At 35.4% G+C, this 23518-nt stretch overlaps 1 protein-coding gene across 2 annotated transcripts in view; it reads right to left on the reverse strand.

The window, feature by feature from the left end:
- The window catches only part of LOC149787273 (FH1/FH2 domain-containing protein 3-like), a 411067-nt gene extending 390273 nt beyond the window's left edge, over nt 1–20794 (reverse strand). The window contains exon 1 of one of the 2 annotated variants that reach the window (XM_089977788.1): nt 20388–20794. Coding sequence is in view for 1 of the 2 variants with exons in the window: in XM_089977786.1 (XP_089833912.1) it covers nt 20388–20444 (57 nt within the window). In the remaining variant the exon portion in view is untranslated. The remainder of the gene's footprint in view (nt 1–20387) is intronic. The other variant, XM_089977786.1, reaches the window with a different exon arrangement.
- Between the last annotated feature and the right edge of the window lie 2724 nt (nt 20795–23518).

Consider the following 23518-nt stretch of genomic DNA (forward strand, 5'->3'; position numbering starts at 1 on the left):
ACAAAGAATCAGTACTTAGAGTTACCGGTTGATGCGTGACAAAGAATCAGCACTTAGAGTTACTGGTTGATGCGTGACAAAGAATCAATACTTAGAGTTACTGGTTGATGCGTGACAAAGAATCAGTACTTAGAGTTACTGGTTGATGCTTGACAAAGAATCAGTACTTAGAGTTACTGGTTGATGCGTGACAAAGAATCAGTACTTAGAGTTACTGGTTGATGCGTGACAAAGAATCAGCACTTAGAGTTACTGGTTGATGCGTGACAAAGAATCAATACTTAGAGTTACTGGTTGATGCGTGACAAAGAATCAGTACTTAGAGTTACTGGTTGATGCTTGACAAAGAATCAGTACTTTGTTCTTGATTGATGAGAGAAGCAATATTGACGACGTAAGAAAGAAAGCAACACACTAACAAATAGCCTAACCAAGGCAGCATATACTGGTAGATATGATATTTTGAGTGTGTAACAACTCTGTAATTAAACATTTCAGTGAAATTACACGCTTTTGTTTTTCCTCCACAACAACAACCCAAAATACAAAAAAACAAAAAAAAACAAAACAACAACAACCCAAAAAAAACACGTGCTTAAAGAGAATCATGTTATCCAGGACGAAATAAAAATTGTAAATACTTTTAAATAGAACACAAGAAACAAACACTGAATCAGACTTCAGTATCCCTTTGGCTAAAAGGTCGTGCAAGTAAGCAACATGTACTGTACTGAGGTACTCACGTGCTTGTAACTGAATCTGCTTATATTTTCAGCTAAGTAGTCATGCAAGTGAGCAAAATGTACCCTACTTATGTACTGTGCTCATGTGCTTGTAACTGACTGTGCTTATAATATCGTCAGCCAAAGAAACACTTCCCATCATTGATGAACATCCTACATTTTCATTTTGACGGTATCATAGGAGTAATTGCCTAAATAAGCAATCTTTCTACATCTCAAATTAGCTAAGCTTTGAAAAACTCAGAAACATTTTATCTAGTTTGGGGATAGTATATATGTTATTATTGTTATAGTCTCTAGTGTCATCGAACTTTGTTACTATAAACGTTTTCTGTCTCAAAATAGATATACACTGAACGCATTTCACTCACGAGTAATCTCATTAATCATTATCAACAGTCCTAACTTTGTGCTCGTCCTTAGTTTGTACGCCGTTTCTCGCGACTTCACGCGCTAGTTTGAGATCCTCGTGTCATTAGCTGGGTCAATACTTTCGTTGACAGCAACAGTAAGTACTGATTAAGAAATATTCGACGAAATAATTTTTAATAGTACAGTTCAACTAAATTTATATTAAAAAAAACATTACAAATATCCAACTCAATGAATGCCATTTTTGCCTAAAGTTTTTAGCCCTGGAGCGAGTGTTAGCTGTTCACGTCAGGGCCGCTGTTCACATATTGGATTACTGGACAGTTTTATTAGCGGGAACCCAAAACAGATATTTCTGTGAGGGACAGGTAACGCAAAAACTTGGTTTCTATAACATGCACTTCTTATATCGTATTAGGAAAAGTGAATGAAACAGACAACTATACAGAATGCAGTTTTTCACTGAAATATTTAAATATAAGAGGAACAATCTTTGTTATTTAATAACGTTGAAAAATCGAATAACTATGGTAATTGTATCAAAAGTCTGAAGAAGAAAAAAATGTATCTAGTTTTTTTCGTTGATATTTTTGTCATCATTGTTTTATTGCAGTTCATATGCGTGTAAAAGTAATGAATCATATTTCAGATGGGAATGATAATAATACAGAAAATTACACTGGACAACAAATTTTTACAAAAGTCATGTTACTGAAATAAAATTAGTCAATTCTTATCAATTTTTATGTGCTGAACACGAATATGACAGTCAATTTGCAAAATTGGCTCTAGTTTTTTTGTAATCTGCAAGAAATTAATGTTTACATAACGAAATGCATTCCAATAGTAAAAGGTCAACTGTAATAGCCTACCTATAAAAAATCAAGTCATTGACTACATCTTAGATTTCTTCGCCTGTCTCTTGTACAGCTGTTCGGGAGCATCTCTGAGGAGTGTCCAGCAGTAGTCAGCCAGCATTGTAGTGGACCATTTTCCCTGGTATCTTTGTTCCATTGTTGCGATATCTTGATGAAAACGTTCGCCGTGTTCATCACTAACAATACCACAGTTGCTAGGAAAGAAATCCAAATGGGAATGAAGGAAGTGAATCTTTAGAGACATATTGCAGCCAAGTTTCTTATACTTCATCAACATGTCTTCTACTAGTTCCTTATAGTTTTCTGCCCTAACATTTCCGAGGAAGTTTGTAGAAACTAGGCGAAAAGCATTCCATGCTTGTTTCGCGTCACCTTCCAGCAAGTTGTTGAACCGGTCATCTTTGAAAAGCTCTCGAATCTGAGGACCCACAAAAACTCCCTCTTTAATCTTTGCTTCGCTGAGTCGAGGGAATTTTTCATGCAGGTATCGGAATGCTGGCAAAGTCCGGTCAATGGCTTTCACGAAGTTCTTCATCAAACCTAGTTTGATGTGAAGGGGTGGTAGCAAGATTTTCTGAGCCTCAACCAGAGCTGGGTGTTGGATATTCTTCTCTCCAATGGCTACATTCTGCCTGTGAGTCCATTCCTTCCTCATGTAGTGCATTTCCCTTGCTCGGCTATCCCACTCGCATAAGAAACACATGTATTTTGTATATCCTTGCTGCAGTCCCATTAAAAGGGCAACTACCTTCAAATCACCACAGAGGTGCCAGCTGTACTTGTTATACTCAATGGAATTCAGTAGCTGCCTTAAGTTATCGTATGTCTCTTTCATGTGGACAGCATACGCTACTGGAATAGATGGAAGAATGTTTCCATTGTGCAAAAGCACAGCCTTGAGACTCAGTTTCGAAGAGTCCACAAATAGTCTCCATTCTTGTGGGTCATGAGTGATTTTTAAAGCATTCATGAGGCTCTCAATATCGGAACAGAATATCAGATTACTTTCCTTTCTGAAGAAAGGCTCCAATTGCTGGTGGCGCTTTCGATATGCAGTAATTGTGACATCTTCTTCTAGAAGATTCCATTGTTGGAGTCTTGATCCTAGCAATTCTGCCTTGTTCTTTGATAAGTCCAAATCACGAATCGGGTCATTTAGTTCTTCCTGTGTTATTCTGTGTGGGGTTGATGATGCACCACAGTGAAAATCTGGATCACTGCATGCTGATGGACCAGGAGAAGAACAGGTCGACTCACCTTTGTCTTCGTCAGATGAATCAAGAGAATATTCTGCTGGAGGTTCTGGAATAAGAAGTCCCTCACCATGTGGAACTGGTCTCAATGCAGACGGAATGTTTGGGTAGACTATTCTCGACTTCTTTCGCTTCGTTATTCCGCCGGAAAGAGGAGGAACCAAGCAGAAGTAACAGTCATTTAGGTGGTTGCTTGGCTCTCTCCACACCATTGGGACTGCAAACGGCATTGATGACCTTTTGCAATTCAACCACTGTGAAAGCTGTGTTGTACATGTAGCACAGCATATATGCGGAGCCCAAGGCTTGTCTTGGTCACCAACCTTGCATCCGAAGTAAAGATGATATGCCTTCTTCACTTGAGAATTGATACTTTTCTTCTGGTTGGCAAATGTCACTTCCCCACAAATATAGCAAAAATTGTCCGCGGTATTAACACACTTTCGAGGTATTACTGTTCTTTATTGTACGTAAATGGATAAAATAATAAGTTTTATGTAACAGTAGCTTGAACTGTCTCGCACAACGTCTAAAATATTTTAAATGCTGAACCTATCTGATTGGGCTTTATATAGTACACTGCTTACGTCAGCTTCAGCAGCCGCCTGGCATTAGTATAATAGGCCTACACATGTATAGTACACTGCTGACGTCAACTTACTTCAGCAGCCGCATGGCATTAGTATTGCATTGCATCAGAAAATGATGCAATCAACTGTGGATGATGTGAGCATGATGGTATTATGCAATGTTACATCATTATTCCGGATGTTGCTGCAGTCCTACTGGAGAAATTTACACAGTGAAACATAGAAAATGAGGTATATGAATATCTTCAAAACGAGAGCCAATACAAATTTTTCACGGTTATATTCGTGTTCGGCACACCAAAATACTACAGATTAGGGCCTTTTCAAGTCAGTAATGATTTCACTGTTGACCAGTGTTATCAACGATCGAATTATACCTATTGGCATAATTGTCACTGTCTTTCGTAACGACTTAAATACATCGTGTAGTGAGGAGCCAAAACCTAAAGAGAAATACAAAATTTAATTTCTTTTAAAAAATCCCAGAAGATGACATTGTTTCTGGCTAAAACAAAACTCGTTAAGAAGGAACATCGATATTGTATACTAGCCCATCCATTTTAAATTGCGAAATTATTTTACATAAAAATAGGACTAATCTAGCATTTGGTAAAAAATTTTTTTTTTATATTCTTGCATCATTATACATGATTTAAAAGAGTAAGAACAAATAAGAAGGAAAAAGATTCGTCTAGCGGTGATATTTTGTCCTAACTTTCACCTTCCGCTAACTCCTTCAATCATTTAGGTATCTTTGAATTAAAAATATCGAAAAATGTTTCATTAATCTATGCATATTTTCATCCTCTTAAAAAAGGACACGGGCGCTTGCTATATATCCAAAGTTACCTTTTCACACCTGGTTCTGTCATATTTTGATTATGTTTTCGATATCTATATTGTGTATTTAAATTTTGCCCATGATTGTATGTTGTAAGGGTCGTTTTATATACAATATATTACATAGCTAACTTTTGTCCATGATTGTAGACTAAACTTTAAGATAATATTATAAACATATTTGATCTGAGTTTAGGATATAAATTTTACCCTTGGAAATTATATGGTCTACTTGATTTTTGTTAGGTTGGTTGCTAAGATTTAAGTAAACAGGCCTGACCATGTTTACGAATTTGATGAATTATAAATTTTTCCTTAGAATTACAATGTGCTCATTGGCCTTTATACTAAGTTAATATTTTTGGATTATTGTGAATTCATTCAAATACATTCTGGATTATATCATTCTGATGCATCAAGGCTATTAGCACATAGGCACATTCAAGACAATTCTTACATCAGCACACACAAGATTGGAATTCATTCGTAACACGACTGGAATTCATTCGAAACACTCTATACATTTTTACTTTTGCTAGAACTTTCATGATTATTTTGGATTTAATTCACAATTCTATAAGTTCATTTAAAGTTTGACTTTGTTTTCTAGGGAAATTAATTATTACTTGAATTTTACTAAACTTGTTGGTTTTGCTTTTGATGTTCGTGCCATGGTTCCATAATATTTGTTCAGAATGTATTTGTAGGTGAATGAGAACAGGAAATAATATTTGTGAACCTTTTGTTATCACATTGTACTGAGACAATCCTTGGCTCCTTTGTTCTCTCGGTCTTTTCTGCAACTTCCCTTCATCCATGCAGGTACAAAACATTAAACCGATATGAATTTATAAACGATAATATGAAATATTTAAAAATTAAAATGTCAGGTATACGTGCACAACTTTCTTTTGCAACCTGTAATATTCTACATGTAAATGATGTTTTGGGCTTCCCGGGCTATCTTGTCGACCATGTTGTAAACTTGCGAGGTGAGTGACTCTGTGATCAGTACAAAGTTATAAAAGAAAGTACATGTACTTAAACAAGGTTTAGCTATAGATTCCATTTTGTGAGATAAAGAACAGCTTGCCATAAAGCGTGATAGGCAACTTGGCACACGAGGGTAGGATTAAAGGTCAAACAGAAATAAACATAATGATGCAAAAAGAGCTTCTAAATGTCGAGATTTCTGCCAGAAAAGTCCAGAGTGGCTGTGTATAGCAGAGTTAGTTACTGGGTCGCCAAGCAAGTAGAACTGCTACCCACGTATCGAAGCAAATACAACTGCCACACACAAACACCTATGCTCACCGTAAGAACTATCCACGTACTAGCCTGTTTCTAACTTAATGATCATGAGAGAGAGAGAGAGAGAGAGAGAGAGAGGCTATGAGAGAATCCGTCTTATCGCAAATATCACTTATCTTAAGTGGGAGAAGTTTACGTCAAAAATCTCCTCCTCAGACAGGAATTTCACCAGCAGAAATTAGGTGCAAATTTATCTACGGAAGTAATTGAAATATGTTGTCTACTTTGTTTATCCGTACGCACTGTAAGAATTAAACCTATGAAACTTAATGGTTACATAACGGCATATAAAAATATGAAGGATATATTATACATCATGGGGCGTGGCTCGCGTGTGTGAATTATGTCGCTGATATTTTCTTGTATGCTGTTGAGTGTCTGTCATGAAAAATGACTTATTCAATGACCTTCATATTTATTTATTTTTTATGAATTTCTTTTGCAAATAAATTTGGTAGCATAGCGGAGCAGTGCTACAAGATTCTGAAAAAGATGGGCGTGTTATGTAATGTTAATTGTCTTAATGCGTCTAAAAATTTCACAGAAGGATTAAAGCAGAGGAACATTTGTTTCAGGGTATACAATAACTGCATTGAGATTGTACTCTAGGGCCGAATATTTCTTACACCATTGCCAGGGAAGAAAATGTTCATTCAGCCAACTTGACTTAGTTGTTCAGCTGATTGTTTTTTTTTAACGGCACTTTGAACACATTAGTGATTATATCATGGCCAGTAAATGGGAATCAACTGCTTTTCCCATAGGCACATAGGCAGCCAACCTGAGCTAGGCTGGGCTGATATCCAGTTTGTGATCCTAAGACTTTAAACTAACTGTATTAAGTAGAAATTTAAATAACCATTACGGCAAAAGACAAGTGCAACAAGTATTTTTCGAGCAGTGCTATTTGAAAAGTTCTGAAGATTTCTTTGTAACATTATTTTCTTTGAACCTGTCAGTAAATTTAACGCTGATCGCTAGACGAAATAAGGTTCGGTAAAAGGACCTTCAGCAGCACAGGGGACATATGCAGACGCGATGTAATAAAGATAAATGACAGTGACGTAAAAAATGTCACATTATGTCAGAGGAGGACAATTCTGCTACTGTGCATGTGCATACTGTAAAATCCGGGCCGTAATCTCTAAAGGATCAAGTTTGCTGATGCATTTCTCTGCCATATCTTAAAATGTTGAGGAGGTTTCATTTTGTGAAGGGCTATTGGTATTGCGAAAAGGCTTAACAGAGTGGGTGAGTGTGGTGTAGGCAAATATAATCTACAGTATGTAATAAATGAAAAGTTATAAACTATTAACATAAGAAACTGTCATTTAAATGTTCAGGGACGATATGTTTTGCAGAAAATGTATTTACATGAGCTAAAATAGACAATTTGATACTGATTTTACACGCAATAGATTACGTCATTGGGACAGTATTGAGCAATTGCACTGTAAGCATCTTATTGCATGAAAACTAATCAAGATGCATCGAACGTTACATTATATATTGGACCTATTGTACAACGCACGCGGCAAACATCACGATGCCATGTAATTGGGGCTGCCATATAGGTCTTCTTCCAGTCAACACGGTCCCTTGATGGACATTCATAGTACACGCATACCTACAACCGGATGACTATCAAACTTTCCATATTGAAAGTAAAGTTGTTGTTGTTACTGATAATAGCAAAGAGAATTCTAAAATATTCCTGAAATAATATTATAAAATGACTTATTTGCTGCCTTACAATTTACTTCTTTTCATCTCGCCCTTCACCGCATTTTTTTATTTATCAGAAAATGCCACTTACGAACCATTTATTAGGAACTACTGTCAAGATTGTTCAGTAGCGACTAGAATCCAATTTTTCACATTTAGTATTTGCAGAAAAACAGTTGATGTTCAAATTCTCCAAGTTTTAAACAAAATCCACTTCTTGCCACTAAATGGATTATTCATAAGTGTCTGTGGCATTTCGGTTTCACTACATACAGAGTTCATATTGTTTTACACTGCGTCAAAAATGTGAACAAAAAGGTATTTTTTATTACAAGTTGTTCTTTCATATACTAACTGCTAAATGTTTAAAGATACTTAAATGAAATTAATGCGACATCACTGTTACCATAATTTCAAGCAGATTCTTCAGAAGCAGAGTACCATCCCTGTCACGGAATTATATAAATCCTTTTTTTTTAATTAAATACATTTACTCGGGTTTTGTTTTTTCTGTGTAACGATACCCGAGGGTGATTTATGTATATTGTACAATATTTAGAAACAGTGAGCTTGGTTCATCCTATGCCGTACGTGCGAAGTGCTTCCGGTGGGAAAAACCAAATACTTCCAGCGCACAGACGATGCATGGCAGCATCGTCTGTGTATAAATGCCTCACCGTAAGAATAAATATTCACATTAGGAACGTCTTGTCAGTGAGAGGTCCACTTAAAGACTTGCACATCTTCAGCTGTAGAGGTATGTGAGTTATTTATTAATTTCTTGTGTATAAGTTATAACTATTTTACTACCACGTTTATTTTTGTATATTTTCTATGTAGCTTCGGCTTACGTAGTATAATGCGAATATTTTCTATTCTTGTTTGTGACTTAGCAAGAGATTTATATTAGCAATATAAAGTTAAATTTTTAGAAACTTTTAGTACCGTAGGATTCTTATCGGGCACAGCTAGTCTCACTTCTGAACCGGTTTAGTGTTTTGTAATAATTGTACCGATAATGTAATCTGTATAGCTTATCGCACATAACGTCATTACGTTTTATCGTATTTGCCCGTGTCACGCATAGTACACGGTGTCAGATGTATTTTCAGCTGATTGTAGTCTATGTGGTACCAGCTGTAGAGCTAACCACAAATGTTGACCATAGCAGCTGTAAAGCTGAACTTTATCAACCGTAGAGTTGAGTAAACAGTGTTGCTGGTCGAGTAGCAGGTGATCGGGCGTTGCTGATCGATTGGTGGGCGCTGATTACTTGATTAACCGGAGAAATGAATGATGGTCGGTGACTAGCTGGAAAACTGACTACTTGATTGACCATTATGACTGGTTGCCAAGTGTGATGGTGACGGAGTGTTACTCCATACATGTAATCTTTTAGCCGTGGGCTAATTTTGGAGTTTGTAATACCCAGTGTTTTGGGATTGTAAAGATATTTTGTATATCTGTCCCTTTGTTTTCATCATTTTACTATCTGAGTAAAATACCTCTGAACTAGGTACAATTACTGTGTATAAAAGCTCTTATTAGGTTATGCTATTTAATTCATTGTAATGTTATTAAGGACTTAACTGAATTCTGCTGAGATGATTTGTGATAAATTCTGTTTGAAATTCTCATGTCAGAAGGAGAGCTGATGTAGATGGATTAAGTAAACTACATTAGTTTCCAAATTTTGTTTTACGAACTGAGAGCATCGCCAGATGGTTATGAGAGTACATGAATATTGCCAGCCAGATGGTTATGAGTGTTCAGGAACATCGCCAGATGGTTATGAGTGTTCAGGAACATAGCCAAAAGGTATAATAGTAATTATGAGCAGGATAATACAGGAACATCGCCAGATGGTTATGAGTGTTCAGGAACATCGCCGTATCGGATGACAAACGATTCTTAAATGCTCATGAAAAATCTGAACCATACGGGTGAAACTTAATCTGCGCAAAAATGCCAAACGAAAACACTGAAAATAGATATCGCAAGCAATTTTGTCAATTCAACATAGGTTGTGTTGGTTACTATATTAGTACTTCATTAATTTTCTTAAACGTAATTGTTTAATAAATTTGATACACTGTTTCATCTTTGTATGTAGCGTTTTTTGAGCATGGTGATGAGCCAATATACCCACGTCTTGTCAACCAGTCTAACCAATGAACGGAGATCATTACATGTACAAGTATCACATATATACCCATGTCTAGTTAACCAGACTAACCAATGAACGAAGATCATTACATGTACAAGTATCATATATATACCCATGTCAAGTCAACCAGTCTAACCAACGAACGGAGATCATTACCAAGTACAAGATATCTATATTCAACCAGTCTAACAAATGAACGGAGAACATTACTGCGCAAGAATATCACTTTTCTGATAAATGAAACATCACACACAAAATACGTAACTAGTTCGGGTTGAGTCACTGTTGCCTAGTTCATTGTGCGTTGGACTCGTAATCTAGGGGTTGCCGATTGATATATATCCGATGTGTCCTTTTTGATTTCATATTCATACTGATATCCCAGATCTTAAAGAAATACGATCTGCTCATACAGTCTGGAAAAATATTCTGTAATGTTGGCTGCTTCCTAGTCACATTAGAATGAAGAGTAATGTAAAGGTGCACGTAGCAGCCAAAGCTGCCTTACACTCACCCGTTTTCTAACGTAGATTCCATATACTGAATGCAAATACAATATCAACTGGCATGATTTCTTTTTGTAACTTGGTAAAATACATGGAATAAAAACTCTACAAACAAGCATCGGAACACCAAATCCATCACTGGTAAAAACTCCACGAACAAGTATCGGAACATCAAAATCCATCGTTGGAAAGTGATATGCCTCATAGAAAACAAATCTGAGCGATGAGGAGGCATTGTGTCCATAGCATACGACCTGGACACACATACCGAATTCATGCATGCCTCACGAAGACTGGCCCTCTATCTTAGTGATGCATTCATGACTTTATTCATTCATTACTTCCTCCATAGGCAGATTTTCAGATACATATATGACAAACAATATAAAGAACTAAAACATTACATGTAAATAATGCACAAAATTGAAAAGGAAAGTTGGAATATTTATTCAATCAAACACATTTTAAGGAGAATAAATAATCCAGTACACCTTGTCAAAACAGTTAACACATTTATTACCTCTTGGAGCTAACGTAGGAAGAAACACACACAAAAAAGCAAATACTCAGAAACTTCTCTAAGGGGTAATAATATTAGCTAAATCTAGAAAAAATAATTACCTAGGATCTCTTGTGCTTTACCAATGAACGTACTACAAGAGTTTCTGCATACATTCGCTTGAGTCTATCAGGTTTATTTTTAAAAATTCTGAATCACAGTTGATGTCATCTGCGCTGAATGTTCCTATTAGTTATTCGAGTTGTGCCACCAAACACTATTAACACAACGGTTTCTTTAACAGATAACATTTTCCGTGTTTATAATAATGTATACTGATGAATTTGTGATAAATTTAAAAATCGGTACTATTTTTATTTGGCTTTTCTTCTTATTAATCATCTAATGTTTTTAGTTCATATTTATGGGCATATGTAGACTGTTTTAGTACATGTTTATGGGCATAGGTATAGGCTTTTTAGTACACGTTTATGGGCATATGTAGAGGTTTTTTTAGTACACGTTTATGAGCATAGTTTCCATCTGGCTTAATGCGGTCATTGGCTTGCGATCGAGGGTCAAATATTCGCAGCACAATCAGCATAGATACATACCTAATGGCTCGATACATTTGGAGGCAACCAGGTGCAGTAATGAAGGATTCGGTCAATTATTTATTTTTGGATGTTTGTCTTTCCTGAAGTGGAAAGAGACATCATAGCGATGGGTGATGGAACTCAAAATGTTCCACAAAATAATAAATAAGTACGCGCTTAACTGTTACAGACTCATAAACAGGATGCATGCATCTTCAAAAAACGTGTGTTTCCGTTCGAATGCTTAATTTAATTATTTTCGTACAAGCAGTGTAATAAAAGATACATGTCAGTACATATAGTGCCTGTATTGAATACGTGCATTGCACTCTCATGTACACAAACTAAGAAAATACAGAGTCTATATCTAGCAAAAAGAACTTACTCGTATTTCGAGAATGAATATGCATGTACTGAAATTTTCAAGAAGTCTTCAAAGCATTGTTTCATAAATTGCGTTTCTTAACTTCGCTGCTTTTGTAAGATCATTTGAGCTTTGTAAAAAAAAAATTCAGCAAGTATGCGTTGTCAATCCATCGTCCGTCGGAAATCTGTACATGTCTATGAAACGAAAAGTGCAGACCTTCTTCATAAGGTCTAGCTGGTCCTACCTGACAACGGAACGTGTAACAGATCCTTGGTAGCCACAGATGCCATGATGAAAGGTATGTTATGTCTACCCGTCTTTGAAGCTATATTGGTCATCGAAAATACATACTATGTCTACCTGTCTTTGAAGACATATTGGCATTCAAAAGGCATGTTATGTCTACATGTCCTTTAAGACATGCTGTATTAAAAGTAGTATCAGAAGGCATATAGGTTGATATGTTCTCTCGGTGTTTCTGACCCTGTCCTTTTACAGATTACATGTTCTATCAATGTTTTGGACTCTGACTTTAACAGTTGACACATTCTATTAGCGTTTCAGATTCTTTCATTAACATTTTACATGTTATATCAGTGTTCCGGACTCTGTCCTTCAACAGTTGACACATTGTGTCTGCGTTTCGGACTGTCCATTCTCCGATAAGCAATCGCTCTCATCTCAGTCATAATTTGGTATCAGTTATTACATCTTCTTCTTCATCATCCCCATCCCGCTCTTGAAATTTCTCAATTGATGTTTGAAAACTTAATGAACATCGTAAAGGAAGTAAAATGAAACGCTGTAAGGAAGAGTGATTTTTTTAATATTAAGAAAACCTTTGTGTTATTCAAAAGCTGGCTGAATTCCGATCATAACGAAAATGTCAGTTATTTTAATTGACATCCGAGGTAAAAGAACTACGGGTTATAGCTGGGAACTATTCAGAACACAAAAAATTACTGCAGTGCAATGTTGGCTTTTGGAAGGCAATGCTGCCTTGAGATGAATGGTCTTAGTAACCTTGGCACAGCAAAATTTGTACTCTGTCCAGAATATAATAGACTGCCCTGACCATGAGAGCCTATGGATCAGAGAGTAAATAAATAATCATAAATAGGTTAACATGCTTGGTAAGAATCATCCAACCGTACTAATTACAATACTTCTTGACCGATTAAGGTTATAGCACAAAAGTGTTATACAGAAGATTAGCGCACCTAAATGGTGGTTGGCACAATTTGCAAGACCTTGTTTTCCTGCCAAGCTATTTTCCCCAGGTGTTTTCCTTTTTGTGCTACTACCTTCGCAAATAGAAATTCATTTTGAACACTCATGCTTTGATTTTAATAATTCGAAACAATTATAATCATAATTCATATGTATCCTAAACAGAAGCAGGCACGAACGGTCACTAACGACTGATCTCGCTCGTATTTAACTATCTCCTCAACCAAGTTAATCTGTTTTTAATTCTAGCAGAGATTATTTTGAAACATTATACAAAAAATTTTGCCACATAGACTAGCCTAATATGATAATTCGATTATTATCTGAGTGATCGATGGCAGTAACGTCCAAAAATGTCAATACGGTTGTGCATCATAGTAACAAAAACTGATTCGCATTGTGTGACATTCGGAAATTCTCGTCAAGCTGATCAGTTTAAGTTACGGAGTAATTTAAAATATATCGGCATACTTAGAGACAATATTTTAATTTAAATACAAAAAAAAAGAAACAACAACGTCGTTATGGTATATATAAATTAGAAAATTAATTTGTAATGACCAGATCCAAAATCATTTAAGGATAATTTTCGTCCTAAAAAGAAATGAGCTTGAGAGTATAAATGGATGTATCACATCAGACTGAAATATTTGCTTTTTACAATAAACGATTGTAGACACTTGAAATTTTTTGGCAAAGGGTTGGCTACAGGAATTTACGTTTATAAGTGTATATTAGTTCAGTTCTCTCTCCAATTATCGTACCCAGTTATCACAACTCCCTTACATTCATTGGCAAGATGAAAACCAAAAATCAGAGATGATTACGGTCGAATTTGATGTTGCAGGAATGCAATGATGACATCAGGCACGTCAAGAGAAAGATTATGTTATTAGAGATGCACTTTCACTTGTATACAATTATTTTATTTTAATGATATGTATATTTGACTAATATTCAAAAGAAAGCTCTACTGTAAAAATCTCTTTTTCTTTATGAGGGGATGTGTTATGTACATTTAATTTGTATAGTTTGTTAGCTTTTTCTCCATGATTATGTTATATACTTTTGTATTTTTACTTGACCTTGTTCGAAATCATGTTCACTTTGTACCTGACCAGGGACGTTTATTTTGTAAACACCATAATACATACCTAATAACTCTTTGTGAGTATATATTAAATATTAGGATCATTATCAGAATTGAGGTAAGCATGATTATCTTAATCTGAGTCTAGGACATTGATATTTCCACATTGAAAAACCTGGTGTACCTGATATTTGCCATGTTCATTATTATAATTTTAGTAATAGACGTTATCTTGTTGACAACTTTGAATATTCTAGAAATGATGTTTTGACCTTCATCCATGTTCTAATTTTGTGTCGTAGAATTTTAAGACGAATACAGCAGGCTGTCCAGGATTTTATTATGAAGATGAATTCAGTAGGCTGTCCGGGGTTTTGTTATAAAGATGAAAACAGTAACTGTCTAGGATTTTATGATGAAAATGAATAAAATGGAGTGCAAATTATTCATTCATTGGTACGTTTGCGGCTACTGCCTTTTTTGTAATTCCATCATGCCGTTTGTGGTAAATCGTTAGGAGTGCTCAGAGTTGTTACAGAGACCATATAACGAGAAACCATGTGGACTTATCTTCTGCCAATTTATACACATGTCGACAAGCAATATACCACACAGTCCAGTTCGAGACTTGTGTAAGTACCGACTAAAATACATATATGGGATATAATATTTTTGTTTGGCTTGTGTAAGTGAGGTACCAGCTAAATACATGTATAGAACATGATTTTTATCTGGCTTGTGTAAGTGAGGCACCAGCTAAATACATGTATAGAACATGATTTTTATCTGGCTTGAGTAAGTGAGGCACCAGCTAAATACATGTATAGAACATGATTTTTATCTGGCTTGAGTAAGTGAGGCACCAGCTAAATACATGTATAGAACATGACTTTTATCTGGCTTGTGTAAGTGAGGCACCAGCTAAATACATGTATAGAACATGATTTTTATCTGGCTTGTGTAAGTGAGGCACCAGCTAAATACATGTATAGAACATGATTTTTATCTGGCTTGAGTAAGTGAGGCACCAGCTAAATACATGTATAGAACATGATTTGTGTCTGACTAATGTAGATTACTATTTAATAGTACAGATTACTACTTAATACAGACATAACAGTAATTATGATGTTTTTAGAAACGGTTGAATCACAGGTAGGAATGCATCTTTTCAATACCATAATCTCATAATAATAAAATGCTATCGTATTTAGACAGAATCATGCTTTGTTGTTCAAACCAGTAAGGCGATTTTTCAACTGAATATAGATTAACAGGTATACGCTGGAACTGTTTGATACTGATTTTAAACTATGTTGCTGATATTTTGGGGTTTAAAGTTGTTTTTATTCTATTGAATAAATTCATCTACAATATTTAAGCAGCTTTTAGGTGCAACATCAGCTATTATATATGTGGGGTAGCTTGATCGTTTATAAATGCTTGGTAGATTTACAATAAGTAAATGGGTAAAGCCAATGCCCATTTGGAGTTAAAATAAGTAAACTGGTAAAGCCAATGCCCATTTGGAGTTAATAAGTAAACGGGTAAAGCCAATGCCCATTTAGTTAGTTTTAGAGTAGGGAACTCGGGTGGGGGGGGGGAGCTATATATGATTATGCACAACAACCTCTACATGTATGACAGCAGAGGAATATTTAGTCAGCACGTTTAGACGCGATGCAGAACTAGCATGTACAGCAAGGTTAAGATTTTCATTTCATATTCTCGTTTCAACACATGGCCAATTACCAGTCAGCCGACAAATGCGCAATTACATTTAGTAATTCAGAACACGTGCAGGATTTTGAAATCACGCGCATCAAAGCGTATTATCATTACGAGCATTGTACATTATACATCCGCCATATCAAGTTATTTTTTTTGGGGGGGGGGGGATTCTTCTTTTAATCTCAGTGACCTCGACCTTTGACCTACCGGCCCCAAAAGCGATAGGTGCCTATTTTGCCTCTAATCAAAGCTAACCAAGAAGCTTGGTCTTGGCTTGTGACATCACTTTAGCACCTGCCTTCTTTCCTCTGAACCAATTAATAGGTCTCTGTCTTGTCTACATGCAAACCATCAATAAATTTCAGTAAATGCATATGATACAGAACTTAAGTACTTTTGTTCTTTTTTTAAATCGTTTTTTTTTCTTCCATTGGTCCATGTGAACTTAACCTTTTACCTTTTGAACCCAGCATGTCTTCCTTGTATCATATGCAAACCATCCATAAAGTATACCCAAAATAAGTGACAAAGAACTCCATATATCTTGCATTTCCTTCTTCTGATTCTTTTTCTAAACAAATGTCTATTTTCCAGGATTCAAAACCATAAACAGAATTTCAGATTGAAAAGAAAATTACAAAGTTAAATATGCCCCAGACTTGAGCAAGAAACACTGAGAGATATAGAGAAAGAGTGAGTTGGTCGTATGAGATGTGTTTATGGTGTAAAGTGATTACAAAAAAGGATTGAATACTGAATATTTATATCTTTATACTGGTTCTTTCATTTAGACCTATTATTTTCATCAATTCATCAGCTGAACTCCAGACAAAGGAGTGCATAAACCATATGTTTTATTTGTATGTATACTATATATCATTTAACATATATTAATTTGTGTAACTCTTCTGAAAGCCTGATAAAATGATGAAAACACACGATCACGTATTTCTCTTAAATCGAATAATCCCCGTCCCCCCCCCCCATTAAATATCAACAATAAATGTAATACCAGTCCTATCCATTCGAGTTACACTTAGTCTAGCACTGAGTATATATTGGCAAAGTTTTCTTTATTTTATTGAGTCCGTTCGTGACTCAATGCAATAATATCGGATTAGTTATTAAAAAAACAAAGTTCTTCCAGTATTTACTTGTTACATATGATAACTTTTATTTCCTGAATTTTACACTTCATGCACCAACTTTCTTCTTGGAATTACAATGATCTTGACATTTAACATTATCACCTTTAAATCTATAGGTGGTCTTCTAATCTCATATGCAAGTTATCACAATGCTTCACCAGTGCATCTGCTACATAAATACAATTAATTTATGGAAGCGATTTTCTTTCTTTCATTTTCAAGGTGGGTAAGGGTCTATGGCGGAGAGTTCGAGTTATTGTGCGGAGAATAAATAGGGAAGTGACGAACGGACATAATCATAACCTAATACGTTCCGCCTTACGGCAGGCATATGACTTGAATGATATATCAGACGGTGGTTCATAATGTATTCTACGGATTTTTCTATATAGTGATGTTTAGTGACGAACATTGTCAACATAATCAAAACTGATCAAATCAACAATGTTGCATTGTATTGTTTATCATTTTATTTTATATATCTTGAGCTTTGTAATTATTTATAATCTAAATATTGTCAATACTGTGTCCTTATGTCACAATCTGCGATGCGTACATCTCATATATTTGTGTAACTTTTTAGTATATAAAGTAAAGCACGCTTAAAAGTAGCATTGATTTTTTTATGAGCTAGCAACATAGAAAAGCACATAACAAAATGATTTTCTCTTGACCTGACTTCCTCTGAGTCACATATTTAAATGCTGCTCTCTTGACCTGACTTCCTCTGAGTCACATATTTGTTACCTATGGAAGGTATTGCCGGATCTAGCTCCAAAACAGATATGCAAATGGCTAGAATCTTGCAGACGAAACAACATTCATCGATTCTACCAGCTGAAAAGTTTTGAAGTGCAAGCGCGTTCGGTCGTGTTTATTTCTTCTATCTGTTTTCTTTCTACCTGGAATTTTCTTTGATTTCTAGTTTGTATGTTTCTTTCCCTCAGAACCTTAACATAATCATATGCGACATTGACGAGAGAGAATATACAAGTCACTTTGGGGGGGGGGAGGGAGGAATGGGCCGAGTGGCCTAAGGCGCTCGCTTTCACAGGTCATTGACATCACATCTCTGTCCACATGAGTTCCAGTCGCGGGCTCGGCCAACTTAGGTATGTTAAAAAGCTTGTCAGAAGCTTCTAATGGGTCGGTCGTTCCTCCCCGGGGTTTACACGAGTTCTCCCTTCACCAGATATACTGGCCGCCATGTATCATGTGATAAAAAATGGCGTCTAGCCAACAACAACAACCAGATTTTGTGGATATATGTGTATTTAATAAATTTTCTGTGTTTGTGTAGCACATATCTTTCAACATTTACAGGAAATAGTAAAAATAAAAGTAAGAATTTTTAGGCGTGTACAACAAATAAAACTGTAATGCCTGCAAATCGTAATTACCATTTTAATTAAACGAGATACACTAGCGGTGTGGACAAAAACACATACTATCATAATTTACTTTACTGTGGTATAAAAGTTAATTAAAATTAAAAACAAAATTAAAATTGGATTACAGTGATTTTGCATGTATCCATTCCCACGCCTGTGTTGAAATGCAATGATACACTTATACCTGCTATAACTTGTAATCAATGGCTGCAGTTTTTTTTTAAAAAAAAGAGTCAAATAACAGTTGCCACATAAATAATACCAACCGTAAATGTATTAAACAGTAGCCATCGTAAATGAGCCGATTTAAACATAGCACATGAATGTACTGGATTAAATAAGATCCACCGTGAATATAATGGATTAAAAAGATCCACCGTGAATATGATGGATTAAATAAGATCCACCGTAAATATAAAGGATTAAATAAGATCCACCGTAAATATAATGGATTAAATAAGATCCACCGTGAATACAATGGATTAAATAAGATCCACCGTAAATATAATGGATTAAAAAAGAACCACCGTAAATATATCCGACTAAAACTAATTTTGGATATTTTATCAGCTGATTCAAAAATAAAATGCAACCGTAGTACAGGAATTTAACGATATAAACTCTTTGATTTAAACTAGTATAAAGCGAGAAAAGAAAAATAATAGCGACAAATGCCTGAAATTCAATAGAGGAAAATAATAGCGACAAATGCAGGGAAATCAAAACAGAAAAATGATATGACAAATGCCTGAAATTCTAAATAGAAAAATGATATCGACAAATGCATGGAATTCAAAAGAAAAGTAAGGAAATAAAATATTGTCCAGATGGTTTACTGGTAAATTCCAAGTTCTAGACTCAAGCAAATGTACCGAGCTGTTAGCACTTCTTTATACACTGAAGTAAATGTACCTATCTGTAAGTACGTCTTCATACACTGAATAAATGTACCTAGCTGTAAGCACTTCTTCATACACTGAAGGTTATGTACCGCGCTGTAAGCACTTCTTTATACACTGAAGTTTATGTACCGCGCTGTAAGCACTTCTTTATACACTGAAGTAAATATACCTAGCTGTAAGTACGTCTTCATACACTGAATAAATGTACCTAGCTGTAAGCACTTCTTTATACAGTGAAGTTTATGTACCGCACTGTAAGCACTTCTTTATACACTGAAGTAAATGTACCTAGCTGTAAGTACGTCTTCATACACTGAATAAATGTACCTAGCTGTAAGCACTTCTTCATACACTGAAGGTTATGTACCGCGCTGTAAGCACTTCTTTATACACTGAAGTTTATGTACCGCGCTGTAAGTACTTCTTTATACACTGAAGTAAATGTACCTATCTGTAAGTACGTCTTCATACACTGAATAAATGTACCTAGCTGTAAGCACTTCTTTATACACTGAAGGTTATGTACCGCGCTGTAAGCACTTCTTTATACACTGAAGTAAATGTACCTAGCTGTAAGTACGTCTTCATACACTGAATAAATGTACCTAGCTGTAAGCACTTCTTTATACACTGAAGGTTATGTACCGCGCTGTAAGCACTTCTTCATACACTGAAGGTTATGTACCTATCTGTAAGCACTTCTTTATACACTGAAGTAAATGTACCTAGCTGTAAGCACTTCTTTATACATTGAAGTAAATGTACCTAGCTGTAAGCACTTCTTTATACATTGGAGAAAATTTTAAATAAGACGAAAGATACAGACAGAGTTTCAGCTCATAACTCTGCATAAAAATAATGTTTAAATAAATATTGGAGTTAAAACATTATATATATATATATATATATATATATATATATATATATATATATATATATATATATATATATATATATATATATATATATATATATATATATATATATATATATATATATATATATATATATATAGGTAGGTAGAGGAAATGTATCACACAGTACTTACCGTGCTTGGAGACTTGCTATAATCCGACAGAGGAAATTTCCTGCTACTGGTGTACATGACGATCGGTGAAACTATACCATACTGTCAGGTTTCGGTAGCCTCTGGCTTCCTATGTCAGAAAAAAGAAACCGGTTTCAGCCGTCTCCCTCTTTCTTCTACTTCTTTGTTTATGCACTTAGTGCATTCCCCGCCCCAACGTTTTGCAAAAGGATTGTTTTTGTGCAGAGTTGCAGCGCAGCAAGCAAAGATTAACGAAAATACCAGCAGCGGGAGAAATCAGCAGACCACGTTTCGGTACGAATGCAAGCGATACTATGAGCCTATCAGAAATCTGAATTATATTATAAGCAAAGCGTCAGTTAGTATCCACTGATACAGCTTCACTGATACGTAACAACTGATACTAACCCCTGACGTACTTCATATATCAATGAAGTCAACAGATTCTTAGAAATTTAGAAGAACTTTAGATAAGGTTTATTTCAATTCCATCGTGTGAAAGCTCTAGACTGCAGATGCCTTGCGTTAATGTTATTCTAGGGAGGCTTAGATTTGAAGAAGAGAAGCATCGTTATCTCTAACACACGTGTGGCAGAGTTTGGAGAGGATCCAGTCCAAATTACAAAATACCTATCGCAGATGAGTAGTTGGTCTTTCAGAGCAATTGTGGTGCTTGGGATAGGGTTGGAATAAATATCATTACCTGTGTAATCTTGATGGATAACATTACATCACAATGGAAAATGTAGATCATTCTTGTTGACGTCATGAGAATATTGTTGGAATTACTGGCCATATATTTCGTAAATGAAAGATGCGTATATAGTAATGTGGGGCCGTGTTTAACTGTCGTCTTTTCTATATATAAAAATTACTGTGTCATGGGTGACCTTTAAAATTTCAATTTTGTTTTCCGATATTTTAATTTCAAAATTGATATAATGTTCGTAATATAAATCAGTTATCTTTCTGAGTATCATTTTTCAAATTCAATAAATGGAAAGAGATGAATGTTATGATGACCATTCATGTTAAAAATCGAACTTTTAGTTTGGATAGGCCAGCCCACAATATCTACCGTTTTACATATCAATAAATATTTACTTTTAGTTTGGATAGACTAGCCCACAATATCTACCGTTTTACATATCAATAAATATTTGCTAGTTTTGATGACGATTGGCTTTTGTATTAAAAATGTATGAACCCATTTAATGGCTGATGCCATGTGGAGACATTCATGACGGTGGAAATAATACAAAATTACGTTGGCATTAAAAAGCATCAAATAAGTTAGTTCCATCTGCGTCACCACCGTCATTTTTCCCTACATTCTTCACAACTATGTCAGTTAAATAAATACTGAATATTTGTTTAAAGTGTCACATAAAATGACAATATTACATAGTGACACTTTAAACAAACACGCAGTATTTCTTAAGTAGCGTTACGACTATAAGATCTTAACTATGCAACAGAAAGAAGCGAAACCAACAAGTTTAGTTAATTCAACAAATGGGGCCCAGAGTGGCCGAGTGGTCTAAAGCGCTCTCCGTTACGGATCACTGCCATCTCACTTCGGTCTGCGTGGGTTCGAGTCTCGGATTCGGCCAGTGTGGGTATGTGAGAAAGCTTGCCAGTAGCTTTTCGAGGGTCGGTGGTTCTTTCCGGGGATTTCCCGGGTTCTTCCTTCACCATTAATACTGGCCGCCATGTATAGCCGATAGTGTGCTGAAAAATGGCGTTAAACCCTACAACAACATAATTCAACAAATAATTTATTTCTCTACGTTAAAAAGTGAAAATTTAAGAGACACTACAGCATTGTGAATTATATCTCAAATAATCTTAAACGTCCTATCATAAGTCCAAAAGGTCTTTGAATACATTCGCCATAATCCCAAAGTAGGATTTTAGTCCGAAAAATCAATGACCACTTTACAATTTCCAATGAATAATTCAAATACATAATTCGTCTCAAAATATATCTGAACACAACTGTAAATTATTCCACAGACTTCTGATAAATAGGGATGAATAATTGTAAACCAAATCCTTATATATATATATATATATATATATATATATATATATATATATATATATATATATATATATATATATATATATATATATACCCACTTGACCTTCGTTGCAATAGATTGTTTTAGAAAGACAAAATTTCCACTGGAAACTTCCGCTAACTCTTGAACTCAACAGCTTGCTCTTACAAATTATGACAAAAGTCGGGTAGGCATACCTCCGTACCAAGACAAAAGATATACAAACATCAAGCACACAAAGACAATTAAAATGTGCATAATAATAGACCTATCCGTTACTAATACAACGAAGAACCATGTGTCGTCACAGACGGAAATAACGTTTTGAACGATATTTCTTTATTACCAACTCATTTTGGTATTGTGTATTACTTCCACCATCCTGAATTTCTATTTAGCCTTTTAACGATTCGTGCCCGGCCTCGTGTGCGGGGCATCATGGGATGCTAGAGTACGAGGCTAAATAACATAAGGCAACGTTGTTGATGGCTGTTATCATTTACTGAAAACAGAGAAGACACAATAATATTGTGAAAACAATAGCACAACCTTACCCCACCCCCGCCAACAGTCCAGTGATTTAACTCAGCTCCCCAGAAGATGATTTCATAATGTTTAAATGGTCAATATGCCGCACATTTGGACTGTCTCGTCTATATGTGTCAGCTATAGATATGCATCAGCGGTTTTGATTAGTAGTCGAAGTGTAATCAATCGGAGTGTCGTCGGCTTTTTCTGCAAGACAAAACAATATGCTTATATCGTACGTCGGCGCAGTAATTTATAGAAAAACGATACATTTTGTTAAATCTCGATTTCTCACCAAAGAAAGAAACCCCAGTTCTGATCACCCCCGCTGTTTCTACAGTTAGATCAATCTTAGGATTCAGTTGGCTGTGCCTTGAGTTAGATTTTTAGCGAAAAAATAATTTCTCCGGTTGTCCTCACTGGTTATACAGGATATTTTGAAAAAGACTTTGCAAACTACTTCTTTTTTTAATACATTTTTAATGTGTGAATGATAATAGTGAAATTGAGGCTGTACTGGACTACGTGCCGTTAGACTTC

Source organism: Sinohyriopsis cumingii, chromosome 12 (genome assembly GCF_028554795.1).
Source record: "Sinohyriopsis cumingii isolate HCF-2022 chromosome 12, ASM2855479v2, whole genome shotgun sequence".
Classification (NCBI taxonomy): domain Eukaryota; kingdom Metazoa; phylum Mollusca; class Bivalvia; order Unionida; family Unionidae; genus Sinohyriopsis; species Sinohyriopsis cumingii.